Here is a 17921-nt window from a genome sequence, read left to right as displayed (position 1 = left end):
CAAATGCGCAGTGAAAACTGCTGCATTATTTAGTATCTGCTGTAATTACAAGTAAGAACTACGCCATCAGACTATTATCAGCTTAATGACAGTATTATGCACTTCATTTGCATTTGTCTGTGAACGTCGAATTGTTCACCTTTAGTGTCTTCACCCCTTGAAAGCTGTAAACACTGCATACTGTTCAGCGACTGGAAGCCACTGGCAAATAATCCATGCACTATTTGAGCGGAATTATGTGAAAAGCAGAGCGGCTATTGCATTTTTTTGCGGCAAATTTGCGTCACAACAGGTCTAATCTATTAGATAATCAACGCAGAAATTCACGACTTAGTTATTTGGGTTGCTTGACCTACCTGCACTCATGCACCCATATGTAACGTTTGACAGCCTGCAGATTACTAGGGCTCAATGAAACGCAGGCTGGGCATAGTTTTGCTCCCCCCCCCACTCTGTTCAGGGTATATGCGTGCTCCACCGAAGATCGTGCTCAGTGTCTACCGTGTCCAGCGAAACACGCTGTTCTCCCTTCATAGCCTAAGAGCACACCGTGTGAGTGTAGGCGACTTAATGAGGAGAGACTGAAGATTTTCTTTTAAACCACTGGATGTCATTTCATCTCCTCTTTGTGTGCTGAATAAGAAGTAGCCTCAAATACGTCGTTAGGAGAGAAAGCTTTGAAGCCCCCACAGTTGGGTAAGTATCATGATGTTCTTTCGAGTTATTATCCCCAGTCATTCATGAGAATGAGAATATTCCTTTCTTGACGTATGTGTGTATTTAGTGGATAATCAGCGGTATAATAATAGCTGTAGATTCAAGTGACAAGAAAAAAAAAGCCCCAACAGAAAACTGTCAGTGAAGCTTCAACTGTGCATCATCAAACACTTAAATGGTGCAGTGCACACAGCTGTCTGCAAGAACAGCAGGTGATTTGGAGAATTCGGTGAAAGCTTACTGAGTACACAGTGATTAATCAACCTGCACGCACTGCCACCGATGGATAATTAAACAGGGGTCACGTGCTTACCATCATTTGAAGTTTCTCGGTGTTTTGAGCTCAGCTTGATTAAAAGTGTTTGCTTTTCGCTCGGTGATCATTTGTCTTGCGCAACTGAAAGCGCAAAAGATCCTGGCGTGTTTTTCCACAGTGAAACTGTAACAGAGCAAAGAGCCTCACACATTCATATCACTGATATTTGTAGCATCAGAAATGCAATTTCTGTAGGTGTGTAACCATTAATCACTGAGATTCAATAAAGGACCTGCCAACAGATGGCACTTGGATTCACCAGGACCTTTAGAGAGAAGGCGGTATGATTGTACAAAAGGAATGCTTCCTATCAACATCTCTATCGGAGGAAACTTAAACAGGCTTCAAGCCAAACATATGAAATGTTTGGGGGATTTTGTGGATGTTTATGCACACTAATGATTGAGAAACCTTTCATTACACACAGGGGGATCTTTGTTGTGTGTGCAACCTTAATTGGTCGAGGTTTTATAAAGAAAATGTAGCTTTGCCAGTGCAAAACATGAGTGTGGGCATTTGTATAGTTTCCAGACTAGCTGTGTCAAAAGAAACTGCTGCTCCACTGAATGTCTGTCCTTGTTGAGTGAGTGTTTAAGCCTTTACATCTTCAGCCCTCTCAGCTTTTTTTTCTGTAAGACAGAAAGGAGTAGTTCAAAGCCATGCTATGGTTCAGTGCACTCAGTGAGAAGTTCACATCACTGAACAAGCATCCTGGCCCTGCTGTCTCTCATTCTGTATCATTTGTAACACTAGACCACATGCCACACACAAGGTTTTTTCTTTATATTTTTATATCACCAAGTTGTTGCTTCTTCGTCTCCCCAGGATGAAATAGCCAATTTGGTGTATTTACTGAGCTGCCCTTCATCCATAAATCAGCTGCTTGTATTTTCCATTAGCTTCATGAATGAGCTGTTGTTCCTGCTGACGTGAATGCAGTTATATGCTGTCATATAGTGCTCGCATTATGAAAACACTGCTTCTTTTTTTGCATCATGAAATCATTAACATAATGTCCCCAGTGTTTAAGAACGAGTGCTGCTCTTCTGCTTGACTTACTCTAAATATTATTTGCAGTCTGTTTTGAAGACTGTCAGATGAATTCGCTATGCTTACCTAACGGCGACATTTGGAGAGTGGCTCACACATTCATTGTCTTTATCCGCTTTTTTAAAAAACAAGGGTGTGGGGATTTTTTCCCCTTTGAAATACCATTCAAGGAATTGCACTAGTCATTCTTGTAGTTCAAAAAGCTAACAATCGTGAATAAGAACAATTAACTGAAAGCAGATTTGATTGAAATCTGGTGTACAAATTTGACAAAAATTGATTGACTAGATTTAACTAATAGTCACATTTATACCACACACACATTAATTTATCGGTTCTGGAGATTTTGTAGATCTTGTAAGTCTCGTGTTGATCAAGGAAGAATTTAAGCATAAAAATGTGGAAACTTAGAAGTGGTATTGTTTAACAAATTCTTAATTTGATGCCAGCATCAAGTCTCAAAAAAGGGCATATAGGGCTGTGCCCTACATTTTTCATAGCAGGCTTGTACAAGTCATTTTATGAGTATTTCTTTAAGTTATGAAAGCTACTTTCATCTGCTTCCTTATTCATAAGACGTCACCCCAGCAGGTTGTTCCACATGATGTAAGCCCGAAGGGATTTGTGTCTCCTTCCAGGATTGAACCAGGGACTCTGCAAATGCTGTTATCCACTTATTTCCTTAAGCTATAATAACCCTTAACAATAAATATTCCTGGACAGGGCATATATTACTAATATAACTGCTAAAATAGGAAATGGTATTTCTATAGTTAAATGCCATGCAAGGTCTTTGGCACCAAAATCCATGCAATTAATCCAAGCATTGATATTTTCTAATCTTGATTATTGCCCAGTAGTATGGTCGGGTGGTACAATGGAACGGATTAAGAAATTGCAAATGTTACAAAACAAGGCAGCAAAAATGATTTGAATGGTTGTCAGCGTAGAACAAATATTGTAAGAATGCATAAATGTCTTAAGTCAGTTAATTGTAAAATTTAGATTTCTTTATTCTTTACTTGTATTTATTAGAAATATTATTGTTACAAAGGTAGTAATTCATTTGTATAAACACTGTATTTCAGTATAGACAGAATATGCTACTAGTTAGGTTAGTTAGATTTTTGTTACCCAAACCAAGAACTAGTTCAATCAAAAGAACAGTTTTGTATAAGGCTATGGAAGAACTGAATTTGTTACCAATGCAGATAATACAAGAAACCAGTAAAACTGGATTAAATAATTGGAACTGGATTTGGTCTGACTTTTGACCAGTGTTAAAAATGGCAACATGAATTTGAAATATTGTCTGTGCACTGTAGTAATGATGGTAAATCAGTCTTATCTGTGCAAAGGTTAGGTGATCAATGCTTACCCTGATACGAGACCTTTGCATTATCAAAATGTAAAGCTGCGTTGCAGCAGCTGATGGGGATCTTAATAAACTAAACTAGACTAAACTGGTTGTTGTTGCACAATAGTGGCTTGGTATGTAATCTCTAAATCTGACTTCATTCCAATAGGCCCAAGTGAGAACAGCTACAGTAAGTCATCAAAAGAGAAACCACAGTAGGAGGCTGCTATGAAGAAAATGGACAACACAGCCACAGACAGCTGGATTGTGGACAACAACCCTGACTCCTCCACAGTGAAAAACTCCTGTCACCCAAATCTGAAGGTAGTCTACTTTCTCCCTCTTACCGAAAACAATCTTAAGTGAGTTAATATTCACAAAAAACTGGCATCATGTATTTTTAATTTCTAAATATTAAAAAATATATATAATTCTTTTGTTCTCATTCTTAAAAAGTCCAAACATCAAACTGGGAGGACCTTCCTTTCTACGTTTCTTTTATAAAGCCTGTAATTACACATGAGACCAGCCAACGGAGACGGTTATGTTTACCAGAGAAAAGTCATATGAACACGTAGAAATCATTTCAGCCAAAATGGACAAAGGCCCCACATGTTTGTCATTTTCCCAAGTCATCTGACTGGCCTAGAGGGTGCACACAAATCTCTCTCTCTTCCTATCAAGTGGGGTCACGTGTGTCTAAAAGACACAGAGTAGATTCATTAGTTGGCGGCACTCATTTATGTGCTTTCATGTGTAAAAATGGTAAATGGTAAATGGCCTGTATTTATATAGCGCTTTTACTAGTCCCTAAGGACCCCAAAGCGCTTTACATATCCAGTCATCCACCCATTCACACACACATTCACACACTGTGTAAGTAAATGCTACTACTCGAGATAACTCTTCAGCCAGTTTGTGTAAAAACACTTTATCACACTTTTTTCTCTGTGTTGACGAATCTATCAAACACCTACTTAAAATCTGAGTTAAGTGTAGGGCATGTAAGCCTTGTTAATGACCATGCGAGGTCTAGTGCAACAGCTCACGGTGCCCTTTGGACTTGGTATTAAGTCGCTGTGAAAAATTTCTTAGACAAAGTTGGTGCTTTTGTAAAAGAGGTCTGAAAGGAGGTTTTGTACCTCTTTATTGGATTATGAGGCACACTGAGCAATAATTAAAAAGCTGCTTAGTGAACTGCTTAGGTAACTACAAGAAACAGTTACATGGAATTCCAGTAATGCTGCTTTTTTCCTCTGTGTGTGCTTTCCATTTCTGCATAGTAAAGCTATAACAAACCTCTCAGCTGGTTCTACTGATACAAGCGGTCTGCATACTTTTGATCTGAGCAGTCTCCATGCTTGTTAATCTCAGATTAGGCTTGTCCTATGTGCATGTGTTCTATGTCACTTGCAAACACTCTGAATATTCCAGTTGACTTTGCATGAAACTCTCGTTTAGATTCTTGTTGAAATGTGTTTCATTTGTCTAGTAATGATTTACAGAGACAAGCCACCAGAGATTTGGCTTTAGTTTTGTGGAGAAATTTCAGTGCTTGTCCAAATTTCAGCGTTTTCTTTTTAAATTAGTGTTAAGATTTTCTTTATGTGAAACGTTACCTTTTCTTCAATGTACAAAACAAAAATGTTTCTGTAAGCATATTATCTGTTTTTAATAGAGGTTTCAATAAATGTTAAATGGTAAAATTTAATGTGTTATTAAAAAATATAGGTAAAAAAAATTCTTGAAGAAATTAATACAGAAAATTCCTTCATTTTTAAAATGTACATTGTACCATATTTATACAGATTTCTTTTTACTGTGTTGGTATATATAAGCTCACGGCTGATGGTCAGTTCCTATAGAAAAGTGTTAATGGTGAAAATTGATTCGTTTGAATCAATTCGTTTTCTTTTGCTATAAAAGGAAAAGTCCAGAGTTCATTATTTTTCACAGTGTGCAATACAAAGGGAAGCATATGAAATGGAAGTAAGTAAGTAAAGTAAAGTAAGTCTGGATTGAGTGCTGCTGCTCAAATGTGGATATAGTGACAAAGCAATATGATATCCTCAATGCCTTCAATAGAGGAACGAGAGTCTGCTAATTATTAGGGCCGAGGTCACTGTAAAAGAAAAAGAACAAGTACGCTGGCAGGGCCCTTGGATGTGGATGGTTTCCTTAAGGATCTAGCTTGGGTTTGCAGAGACTTGTGGAGGTTTTTTACTGAATGATACACGTCTGTAACGTCATGTAGCAGGGGTACTAAAGAAGAGAGTTTATGCAATAGTTGACCTTTGGAGGAACAATGCAGTTTTCACTGTGGCCATGGATCACTGGGCTGGCACTGTCTCGGAGATATTCGAACGTGTATGGGAGTTTGTCCAGCTTGTGTTTTGCGCATTTATTGTGGTGTCCTGTATGGGGTGTGAATAATGATCCTATTTATGATAATTTTGTCAGTTATGCAATCATTATGTTTTGAAATTAAACTTTAAATTGTAAGAAAAAAACAAAGTGAAAAGAATTTGATATTTCTGGACAAGTAGGTTATATTGACATATTTATTATAATGCATTTATAATGCATTGCAGTTTGTTGTTTGGAAGCAGTCTCTTCTGCTTTCACTATTTTAATCCCTTACAGTGCAGGCTATGGTTACCGCACACCTGTTTCCAATTATGTGTCCAAGGATGTGTCTGTGTCCTTGTGGGATTGGCTTCTCTAATCCTCCCTTTGTGACTGACTGTCAGTGTCCACAGGCGGCTGAGCAGAAGAAGGAGGCTGCTCAATACACTCTCTGGCCCAGCGCATATTGCCAGCTGCCCTTTTATAAAGATGTATCTGAACTGCAAATTCATGTCATACACACACACATGTATCCTCAAAGAAATGCATTCACGTGCACTGCTGTAGCTCACTGGGTTCAGCATGCAACCCATATCCCATATGCCCATATAAGACTATTGCAGAGGCCCGGGTTTAAATCCACCCCCAGCAGTTTACTTTGTCTTCCCTCACTCTTTCTTCTAGCTTTTCTCTCCACTGCTCTGTCATAATAAAGCCTTAAAACCCTCGTATAAAAGAAATACATTCACTAAGTCTTGTGATAGGTTTAAGGTTAATTAGTGCAGGCTTGTGTTTTTGCTTGTTAGTCGAACTTCATTCAGAAATTCATTTTTATTTTGTAGTTGTATTTGAATCTGCGCCTGAAAAATGAAAGAAGGAAATTATGAGATGTTTGGACTGCAGTCAAAATCAAAAACAATCATATATCCATATCAGAGCCAGTGTGCCTGACATTGTATTGTTTTTTTCTTTTTGTGTCTCTGCAGATGTTCCTTGCAGCCTTGTCCTTTGCTTACTTTGCCAAGGCTTTATCTGGCAGCTACATGAAGAGCACAATTACACAGCTAGAAAGGCGATTTGATATCCCCAGCTATCTGATTGGCATCATAGACGGCAGCTTTGAAATAGGTGAGTTTCTCAGGCTCTTTCTGTACATTTCTGTATTTGGTGGCTGTATTTGTTTATTCTCTATTTATTGTATTTTTATGATACTAATGCTACAGCGAGACTGCTTAAAGGAGGCTTAAAAGTAGAGACGGGTGACAAAGCTTATAGTTAGAACTGGATCAGGTGACTCTAAACCATTCCTTAGTTATGCTGTGGAATACTGTGAGGTCTTGAACCAGGAATATTATGATGGCATGTTAATATTCCCAATACCATTGCATACTTCCATCTCATTTAAGCTTTGAATAGTGCCTTGTTGCATACCTAACTGACTATTGAAGAGTGAAAAATAGTTTTAAGCCACAGTATGCAGACTTGGAGTAATGGTTTATGTAGTTAGTTACAGACTTGTGGATCAGAATCAGTGCTCATCAAAGATAACACATCATGTGTATGATGTAGTTAGTGAGACTTTTCATGATTTATGATTCTGAGCAGTACATCTCATGTTTGGTGCCTCTGACTCCTCTCCATCTTCTTTTCTGATCATCTTAACCCTGTAGGGAATTTGCTGGTAATTGCGTTTGTGAGTTATTTTTGTGCCAAGCTCCACCGACCCAAGATCATAGCAGTCGGGTGTATTTTGATGTCTTTTGGAACCTTCCTGATCGCCATGCCTCATTTCATCATTGGCCGGTAGGCAAAGCGCAGTGTCTGAATGCATGCATCGCTGTTCACAAATTCCATTCACATATTACTTTGATCTCTGTAGTCTCTGATGTATTTGTGCTTCACATTGTGAATATCTAACAATACCTGGTGCTTTCTCCCTTCCCTTGTTTAACAGTCACATTGGTATTTTATACGCAGCTATAAGATCGAAACATCAATTAGATCTTCAGTGAATTCGACCAATAACCTCTCTCCATGTCCGGCAAGCTCACCTGAGTCCCTGAGGGCAGGTGACAGACCCTCTATACTGCCTTCTAGAGGTAAGACAAAAAACATTTATGTTGTTTATGACAACATGTGATTAAGGTTGAACTTTGTTTTTGCAGATACTGTTCGTGCTAGCATTGTTGCTAGGTCAGCACATGCGTGTTTACGTTTTAAGTCATTTTTGATGATGAATTGTGATAACTTGCACATATCCATGCTATAGTACTAAATGAGTAGGCTATTCATTCTGTTGGCTGTGAAATAAAAATGATACAGTACTTTTTAGAAGGTGCTATAGGTACATAAATGCAAAAAAGGTCATTTTAGCCCATTATAGGGAAGTTTCTAGGAAATGTGATGGTGTTATATCATACAAAGGCCAGCTTTTTTGAATATATATGCAGATATGAGAAGTTATCGTCATGAAATTAAAATGACTTGATACTTACGTAAAGCTTTGTAGGTGCATGAGGGCCAAAAATAGGTCCTTTTAGCCTGTTGCTTGGTAGTTTCTAAATGTTGATGTCAAAATATCTAATGCTGATAAGAACCTTCAGGGGCCTAAGATTAACCAAGTGTGTGGCCAACTTCTGATAGTGCAGGCAAAGTTGGGGGACAAAGAAACAAACATACAGACAAACAGAGAGAGATTGCGGGGATTATAGTAAGATGTGTTGACTTATTGTGATAATAGAATATTTTTCATCAATGTTTTGTTAGTGTAAATCATAATGTATAGTTTCGGCCCATCTGGCAGATGGCGAGGCCGTTCATAGTTCACACAAGTCTTCCTATTGTATTGTTCAGAATTCAACCAATCTTACACATAACAATCACCATGTGTGTCATAATCCAAACTGTTCTCAAGGTCAAGCTCAAGTTCACAGTTGTTGTTTTATGGCCAGTAACCTGCGAAATTGAGATGGATCATGAGCTGCATAAGGCTCTATGCCATTGACATTCTGACTGCTGTTTTTAAACTGCAGGCTGTGAAAAAGAGTCCAGTGTTTCCATGTGGATCTATGTCCTGGTGGGAAATATCCTGCGTGGGATTGGAGAGACTCCAGTGCAGCCTTTGGGAATCTCCTATATTGATGACTACGCACAGTCCGATAATGCTGCTCTCTATATTGGTAATCCACCTTTGTTACAGCTGATAGCTTTGATAGGAATTGGGGTTTTTTTTAGAAATTTTTTGGAAGGTTATTTTGAAACTAGAAAATTAGATACTACTAAAGATGAGTTAACCTTCTATAGATTTCTGTAATAGGAATATTCTTGTTTCACTGTGCTTTCATGTTAGGGAATATTGGATGTCTTTAAAAGAAATTAAAAAAAACTAAAGTGCTGTCAACAGGCAGAAAAACAAAAAGTTTTGTAATGTTGTTTAAGTTGCACTTAAACAATAATATACTGCAGGGACTGTACAGGTAGGCGAACATCTGCTTATTACAGATGAGAGCAGGTTCACCCTGAGCTCATGTGACAGATGAAAAGTGGTTCTGGAGAAGCTGTGGAGAACATTATACAGCCTGTAACACTGTTCAGCATGAGTTTGGTGGTGGGTCAGTGATGATCTGGGGAGGTATATCCATGGAGGGATGCACAGACCTCTACAGGCTATGCAAAATAACCATGACTGCCATTAGTCATAAGGATGAAATCCTTGGCCCTACTATCAGACTCTAGTGCAGTCAGTCCTGGGTTCCTCCTGGTGCACAACAATACCCGGCCTCATGTGGTGAGTGTGCAGGAAGTTCCTGGAGGATGAAGGACTTGATACCACTGACTGCCCCCCTCACACACCTGAGCTAAATCCAATAAAAAAAAATCTAGGAGCTATTATGCTTCGGTTCATCCAATGTTGCCAGGTTGCACCTGGCCGTCTCATTAGGAGCATGCATTAGTATTGTCCTGCAAGCACGGTGGGGCCATACAAACTACTGAGCACCATTATGAGCTGAAATTTTGGCAAAATGGGCGGAGTTGGCAGTTCGTCTTGTAATTGGAAGATCGCCGGTTCGAGCTCCGGCTCTGACAGTCCTTGGGCAAGACACTTCACCCGTTGCCTACTGGTGGTGGTCAGAGGGCCTGGTGGCGCCAGTGTCCGGCAGCCTCGCCTCTGTCAGTGCGCCCCAGGGCAGCTGTGGCTACAATGTAGCTTGCCATCACCAGTGCGTGAATGGGTGGATGACTGAATGTGTAAAGCGCTTTGGGGTCCTTAGGGACTAGTAAAGCGCTATACAAATACAGGCCATTTACTAAAATGGACGAGCCTCATGCATCATTTTGTCACTCTGAAAATAGCTCTTTTCCATGAAGCAATTTGGCATATTTCTTTTTTGGTAACCTATTACCTGGTCCATATCAGTATAGAGATCCAGATTATTTTTTCCCCCAATGAGATCTGACATGTTTTCGAAGTGTTCCTTTAATTTTTTGAGCAGTGTATTTGAGCCATTCCTATTGTATAAATAATATAAATATAAATAAAATTGAGGGCAGCACAGTGGCACGGTGGTTAGCACTGTTGCCGCACAGCAAGAAGGTCCTGAGTTCAATTCCACCATCAGGCCGGGGTCTTTCTGTGTGGAGTTTGCATGTTCTCCCCGTGTTTGCGTGGGTTCCCTCCGGGTACTCTGGCTTCCTCCCACCGTCCAAAGACATGCAGCTTGTGGGGATAGGTTAATTGGACAATCCAAATTGTCACTAGGTGTGAATGTGCGAATGAATGTGAGTGCGAATGGTTGTTTGTCCTTGTGTGTTGGCCCTGCGACAGACTGGCGACCTGTCCAGGGTGTACCCCGCCTCTCGCCCTATGACAGCTGGGATAGGCTCCAGCGACCCTGAAAAGGATAAGCGGAAGCGAATGGATGGATGGATAAATAAAATTGGAACGTTTGTTGTATGTAAGCACAACCAAAGCAAAGATGTCAAGTTCAGAGTATGAGGGGAAAGAAAGCCCATTTTGAGAAAATAACCTTTAAAAAAACTTAATGCATCTTTATTAGAAAACACTAAATATCATCATACAGCTGCTCCATCATACAACTAACGGTGCCTGACTACAGTTACACTGTTTTTGCCTGTAGTGGCTCTCTTCATTTTCAGTTTTCAGAAGTTTTAAGAAGATTTACTAAACTATCCAGTACAGTTTGATTTCTTTTTGTTTATAGGACATAATGTAATCCATTATGATTATGATTATGATTTTTTAAAGATACAGAGATTAACCCAATATATATTAGGCTATAAGTAGGTGTTTTTTGTGTGTCTCAGGTTGTGTCCAGACAATATCAATAATTGGTCCTGTCTTTGGGTACCTGCTGGGGTCCCTGTGTGCCAAAATCTATGTCGACATTGGATATGTGGACATGGGTGAGTAACATGTCATCTAACCATCAACTACATCTTTAAGAATTTGAAAAGGTAATCAGTAAAAGTAAAAAGTGATCGTTTTTGCTTCAACTCAAGTGCTTAAGGAGCATGTGACTTTAGTAAATACATAATTGTGGTTAATTACAACCATAAAAGAATGAACAGCGCCAATAATGTGCTTCTATCTTTACAGAAACTATCACTATTACTCCTGGCGATGCCCGCTGGGTGGGCGCATGGTGGCTGGGCTATCTCATTGCTGGTGCCATCACCCTCATGTCGGCCGTTCCTTTCTGGTTCCTGCCAAAATCACTGCCGATGCCTGTGGAAAAGCATGACACCAACTGCACACCAGAGCAAACCAGATTTATTAAAGATTCCCCAGGCTTGAAGCACATGTTCAGACCCGAGGAGCCAGCTAATTTACATCTGATGGCCAGTGGTAGGATAGTGATCACAGTGTGCTTTATGAAAGAATGTTGATTTTCCATTTTAACCGTATTATTAAACTGACTGTGTGCAATTAATGGAATCTTAACGGCTCTAAGATCTGTTTTACTGCTATAGTATATATAATACTGTCATTTCTGTCGACAGTAAACACAAATAGAAGTTTATTCCTTCTTGTCAATGTGAGAAAATCAAAATAGTTTTAATGATAAATCAAAATAAAAGGCTGAGGTTACTTCAAGAAGTGAAAATCACTCATTTAAACATCCTTTCACAGAATTCGTCCCCACATTGAAGAGTCTCCTTGGAAATCCTGTGTACACCATCTACTTATGTGTGACCATTGTTCAGTTCAACTCTCTCATTGGTATGGTCACCTACAAGCCCAAATACATTGAGCAACACTACGGCCAGTCAGCTTCAAAAGCCAATTTTCTCATGGGTGAGCAAGATATTATACTAATTTATATTGTTTACCTCATTTGGATTATTTTGTTCTTTTATCTTTGTAAGTGATATCTTTGTAGAGCTAAAAGCTTGCTTAGAACCACTGCTGTTTGGCTGAAAAGTACCTATTTAAGGATGCAAAGTGATGTGAGCTGGATGGTAATCATAAGAGTTTCATGAGCTGGCTTTTGATCAATTTTTTATACCCCGACTCCCACTTCCCTCTTAAGTAAATGCTGCAAATTCAAGATGACAACCTGGTTTACCTCAGTCCTTGGGCATTTGACAGACAAACGACAGACATTGATTTAAAAGCACTTGAGGCAATCAGACCAATTAACATGTCTCCCTGATGCGAATGGAGACAACGTTGCTCTTTTTGTCCCCTGTAACCGAGTGGGTTAAGAGTACATCGGCTGATGAGAAATACGTCCCAGATCCTCTGAACCACCATAACTTATTTTCATCTTTCGCAACATGACTTAAGTAAAATATAAATGAGAGTGCTTTGATGTACATGAGTGTTCTGACTTTGATCCCTTCTGGCGAGTGATGTTGCTGCCTGATATCGCCTGTTTAAGTTCTTTCTCGATTCTCCATCCATTTAAGGATACGCTGTATTCTGCGGTGTTTCATAGGCATGATCAACATACCTGCAGTGGCCCTTGGGATGTTCTCCGGAGGGGTTGTGATGAAAAAGTACAAGCTGTCTATCATGGGAGCAGCTAAATTTGCCTTTGGGACCTCTCTGCTGGGCTACTTTCTGTCACTCCTATTCTTTGCCATGGGCTGTGAGAACGCTAAGGTCGCAGGCATCACAGTTTCATATAGTGGGTATGTAATACCTTTGTATATTTTCCTTAGTGGACTTGATAGTCATCAAACCAGGAAGTAGATTCAGAGAAAAAGGGATTGGGGTTTTATTTATTTAATCTGCCACTGTTTTTAATTCCATGGCTCGTTTTTCTTGTCTGATCGATGTTTTAAAAGGGCTGACAATCACATGCCTTTTTTTTGTGTCACATGCAGACTGGGGGGCTTATCTTATCAGGAGCAGTCTCTCATCTCTGACTGTAATTCGGATTGCTCGTGCACAAGCAGAGAGTGGGATCCAGTGTGTGGAGAGAACGGGATCACCTACGTGTCCCCGTGTTTGGCTGGATGCAACTCCTCCACTGGCTCTGGCAAGAACACGGTCAGACACACACCACTGCCCTCGTGAAACTTGCATGCTTTTCAGTAAACGCAGCATGATATTCAGGCTTGATTCTCAATTTTCATTCATATCGTACCGCAGAGAAGCATGTGACATTTCCGTGATTATTTACAGACAGAACAAGTGTTTCCTGCTGTGCCGCAGCTCATTTATCACTGAGTCACACCTTGTTTTCTTTTCTGTCAGGTGTTCAACAATTGCAAGTGTCTCGCGGTGGCTAATACCCAACCAGGCAACTTGACAGTCAGCCTGGGTCAGTGTCCACACAGGGACAGCTGTGAGAAAGTCTTTCCATACTTCCTGGCTATGTCTGTCCTCAGTTCCTTCATCATCTCTCTTGGGGGTACACCTGGCTTCATGCTGCTTGTCAGGTCTGTCATATTCTGCTTTTGTGCCTTAAAGCCACTTTTTGCTGTAATGTTGTTTGTATTGTTCTGAAACGTCTCCCTCTAAGAAATACAAACGTCATTCTTTCATTGTCATTCTTTAAGTGTTGCCAGGTTAAAAGTTGAGTCCTGTCTAATACCACAGTGTTGTTTCTAAAGGTGCATTAAACCTGAGCTGAAGTCTCTCGCTCTTGGAATCCACACCTTGGCCACTCGTACCCTTGGTGAGAACCACCTTTGCTGTTCTTGGCATACATCACTGTCTATTTCATTTACATTTCAGGCTCACAGACATTTCCCTCAAGCTGACTTTCAGCATAATATATATAGTGAGCACAGTTATTGGGAGATCACCAATAAAAATTACTTTTTATGTTAAATTAACCCAAAGTATTTAGCTTAGTACGGCTAATTATCAGTTTAGCTGTATAATTATTAATATTCAAAGTTATTGTAAGGAAGTCTGACTTGTTTAGATTGTAACGTGAGTTCAGGCGAACCGTGATTTGACTTGAAATTCTGACATAAGTTACTTTATATGTTGTAACTCAGCTGGAATACCTGCCCCTATATACTTTGGAGCCATAATTGATACGACCTGCCTCAAATGGGGATACAAGATGTGTGGAGGAAGAGGAGCTTGCAGAATATATGACACTTCAGCTTACAGGTACTTGTAAGATGCCTTTATTTTAACTTTGCATGTGATTTCTATGGGATTGGCTATCCTTCAAACTCTTGATTTAGTGACCCTGTAATCAAGTTATGTGCAAGTTATTACGCACAGCCATGAGTTATGGTTGATTTATTTAAAATGCTGAACCCATAGCAGATCTTAAATGTACCGCTGGAGGAACAGTGCATTCAAAATAAAAAGTGAAGAACAATTGTTAACAACTGTCAGACCAGTGATTTTAAACACTTTCTGGCATTGATTTCTTTTTCTTTGTCTCAGCTTCAGACACCAAAACAAGCGCATGTTCCTTTTTTTTTAATCACTAATGATAAAAAGGGATTCAAGTTCAATTCTACCTAAGTAAGGATTAGCATCAGAATTCTATCAGACATTTTCATTACAAAATAATATTGATTCATTCTCCACCCCCCACCCCCACCCCCCACTGCACCAAACTACTGTTGGGGCTCTGCCCATAATCTGAAAACCACTGAACTGCACGCTGTCAGCAGTGAACTGATGGTGTTAGGCACACTAGGGAAACTATTGGTTAGAGACTTCTGCACAACAGAATTATAGCAACCATGTTTAATGACCTCCTTGCACTTGAAATGGTTGCTTCAAAGATGGAAACAAGGTCCAAGACCACTTCAGTCAGTTTTCATCTTCAGACCGACTTTGGTGAGTCAAGACCACGAAAAAAGGGCAACAGGATGGATTCAGTCAAGTATCAGTTTGTCACTGAATGGAGTCAAGTTGGCAATGACAAACAATTTGCTTGTTTACTGTGAAAAATCATTGAAAATGACAAACCTGGTTCTGTCTGTCTACATGTTTTCGTATTACTCTTACACTTTACTCTTAATGTTTTTTTCAGGGTGGAGTGATTGTACGGGATAGGTTTTTAATACATTTAAAAAAGAAAACTTGGGTGCACTCGTTTAAATTTAGTTAAATCATTCACTTAAATCTTTTAATAAGTGGCTCTACAAAACCTTTTAACTTGACGAGGCCAAGTCCTGTTAACTTCTTGTTAATGATCAAGATTGGCTACAACTGGTAGTTTCTTTTTGAACTCCTAACCACAAGTGTGCATTGAAATTCAGAATTTCCTCCACAAATAGTGATGTAGTTGCTGAGGAACAGCAATTTAACCACAAAGTGGCACGGGCGCTCAGCAACCCTGCTTTTATATTTCTGTCTCTCTTCCACAGCATGCCTTTTAGCCTGTCTTCCTTCTCTCTCCCCAACCGATCGCGGCAGATGGCCGCCCCTCTCTGCCGGAGGTTTCTTCCTGTTAAAAGGGAGTTTTTCATTCCCACTGTTACCAAAGTGCTTGCTCATAGGGGGTCGTTGATGGTTGGGTCGTTCTCTGTATGTATTATTGTAGGGTCTACCTTACAATACAAAGCGCCTCGAGGCGCCTGTTGGTGCTGTATAAATAAAATTGAATTGAATATAGGAACTAGAGTATAATCACTTGGCAGGCAGTTGGGTCAAGCCCCCTACTGGAAAGAAATGCATTGCAGGCAAGTATTCTTCACTTGTGATCACAACATGTTGGAAGTGTGTCTGCGTTCAGCAGCAGCTGTTTGGAAACTTTCACTCGTCTTTCTGAGACTGATTGCAGTCGGTCCAAATTGAACTGCAATTCTTTGACAGGTTGCTTCCCACCAGGTGACCGGTGCAATCGCTTTGTGACAGAAGGTGGTCATCCTAGACGTTGAGGGTGTTGCCCACCCTCTGGGCAACCAGCTGCAGTAGTTACTGCAACTACATGCAAAATGCAAAAATAGTTCAGTAACATCCCTGGGCTATTACAGATTTGACCTTGTCACAGTCAGGTTTACTGCTGTGTTTTAACGGTAGTGCCTGAGAGATTGCAGTTTTGGACCAAAGTATTTTGACTGTAATAAATAAAAAGAGCAGTAATTTTACCTTTTCTTAATTTCAAGTCCTGTCTTTAGTAGAGAGCTAAGATTGTGGCATTACAACATCTTCCAAAAGGACTAGAAGAAAATGCTATTTATACAACTTTGAATGGGAAAAAGTCCAGTAGTGACTAACCTTTAGGGATTTGTAGCTTCACTTAGAGCTGGCCTAAACCGTGACGGAGCAGTTCGTACTCTTAACTGTTGCTTTTTTTTTTGTACAGGAGAGTCTACCTGGGTCTGACTTTGGGCTTGAGAACAGTCTCCTTCTTCCTTTGTATTTTGGGATTTGCTCTAATCAAAAGACATATTAGGAAAGAAGAAAAACATGTGCTGACCAATGGGAGTGCAGAGTTGGAAACACTGAGGAAAGAGGAGAACAGCTCTATACATTGTGAGCAGTTTGTACTGGCCTTGGACTGCAATCCCGACAGAGAAACTCGCTTGTGAGCCTCGGCGCATCTTCTTTTCTTCTGACTCAGCCCGACGAGCACCTCACCTCACATCTACTGAGGAAGACACACTGTGGACATTTTTCATAGCACACAGAGTATATATATTTGTAAAGGATTTGCGTAGATGTACGGTATCTGAAATTAGTCATTTTATAAAACAGTCTGATATTTCTGGAATGTGTATGTGTTTGTGTTTTTCATGAATGGAAGACTTTCATAGAAAAAAAAAGATTGTAATTGTGTTGTACTTTCTGTTCTTCATTTTTATGATTAAACGTGATAAAATCAGATTTTGCATTTTAACATTTAAGATGCCTGAATATGATGGTTTAACATACCTGTTTGTGCTGTGCTCATGGCTTTGCTTTTAGTTCATGCATGCACAGGTCTGTCTAGTGTCTCTCACACCTGCATCGCGTTTCTACTTGTGAATGAAACAATTGGTCAAGGGGTAGATCAAAGCTTGAGCAACAGGAGTAGCTCCTTGAAAGGGTATCTCCTTTCCATACAGGGTAAAACCCATCACTTCCTGTACAGATATAAGGGGATGTATTCAGTGACCTAACTGTGCCTTACAGTATGAAATTAAATAGCACAAATTCCACAGCTGTTTTATTTTTGACGTATAGTGGCTTTCAAAGCACCTTTTCTAGGTGATTATACAATCATCTACTACAAATATACAACACTGGGCCTCTTAATCACACTGATCATAGCAACAAGTTCAGGAAATATTATTAATTATTATGAAAGTTTATTTTTCATACTCATATTTATGCCATCAAACTGTCACCAGAGTATGATACAGTATGTCAAGATTAGGTTTGCCCTCCTAAAGTCAGTTCAGTTAGAGCCACTAGCTTAAAAGAAGATTATTATTTCCATCTTCCATATTTTATACTTGAAGATATGGGTCTTACAACCCAAGCCTTCCCCAGAGGCAGACGAGGCAGGCAGAGAACGAGTAGAGCTCCTCATACAGAATAAAGTGGAGGTGCTATTCAAATCGGCTTCCAATTTGGCAGTAAATAGCATAGATTATATGAGATTTGTTGATAATCAGCCATCAGCTGATGGCTCACAGACATCTGGTGAAATGGCATTTGTGAGCAGCTTATATATATGTGTATGTATATGTTTTTACAGGAAT

At 39.7% G+C, this 17921-nt stretch overlaps 1 protein-coding gene across 1 annotated transcript; it reads left to right on the top strand.

Moving 5' to 3' along the window:
* The first annotated feature begins 458 nt into the window (after positions 1-458).
* On the top strand, positions 459-17061 carry LOC113026575 (solute carrier organic anion transporter family member 1C1-like). Its single transcript, XM_026175507.2, has 15 exons — positions 459-696; positions 3610-3764; positions 6773-6914; positions 7457-7589; positions 7764-7885; positions 8819-8965; positions 11112-11210; positions 11404-11652; positions 11938-12102; positions 12746-12941; positions 13137-13302; positions 13510-13694; positions 13869-13933; positions 14262-14379; positions 16541-17061. The coding sequence occupies exons 2-15, from the start codon at positions 3669-3671 to the stop codon at positions 16764-16766; spliced, it is 2109 nt and encodes a 702-aa protein (XP_026031292.2). The 5' UTR covers positions 459-696; positions 3610-3668; the 3' UTR covers positions 16767-17061.
* Positions 17062-17921: the final 860 nt, after the last annotated feature.

The sequence above is a fragment of the Astatotilapia calliptera genome, chromosome 7 (assembly GCF_964374335.1).
Source record: "Astatotilapia calliptera chromosome 7, fAstCal68.1, whole genome shotgun sequence".
NCBI lineage: Eukaryota > Metazoa > Chordata > Actinopteri > Cichliformes > Cichlidae > Astatotilapia > Astatotilapia calliptera.
This window is presented reverse-complemented; position numbering and strand designations above follow the sequence as displayed.

What these genes read in the sequence shown, in the direction of transcription:
- LOC113026575 (XM_026175507.2), top strand. Translation starts at nt 3,669, where the DNA reads ATGAAGAAAATGGACAACACAGCCACAGACAGCTGGATTGTGGACAAC. An exon ending in CCTCATTTCATCATTGGCCG is followed by an intron (nt 7,590 to 7,763) that starts GTAGGCAAAGCG and finishes TTTTATACGCAG; the next exon opens with CTATAAGATCGAAACATCAA. An exon ending in ATCACAGTTTCATATAGTGG is followed by an intron (nt 12,942 to 13,136) that starts GTATGTAATACC and finishes TGTCACATGCAG; the next exon opens with ACTGGGGGGCTTATCTTATC.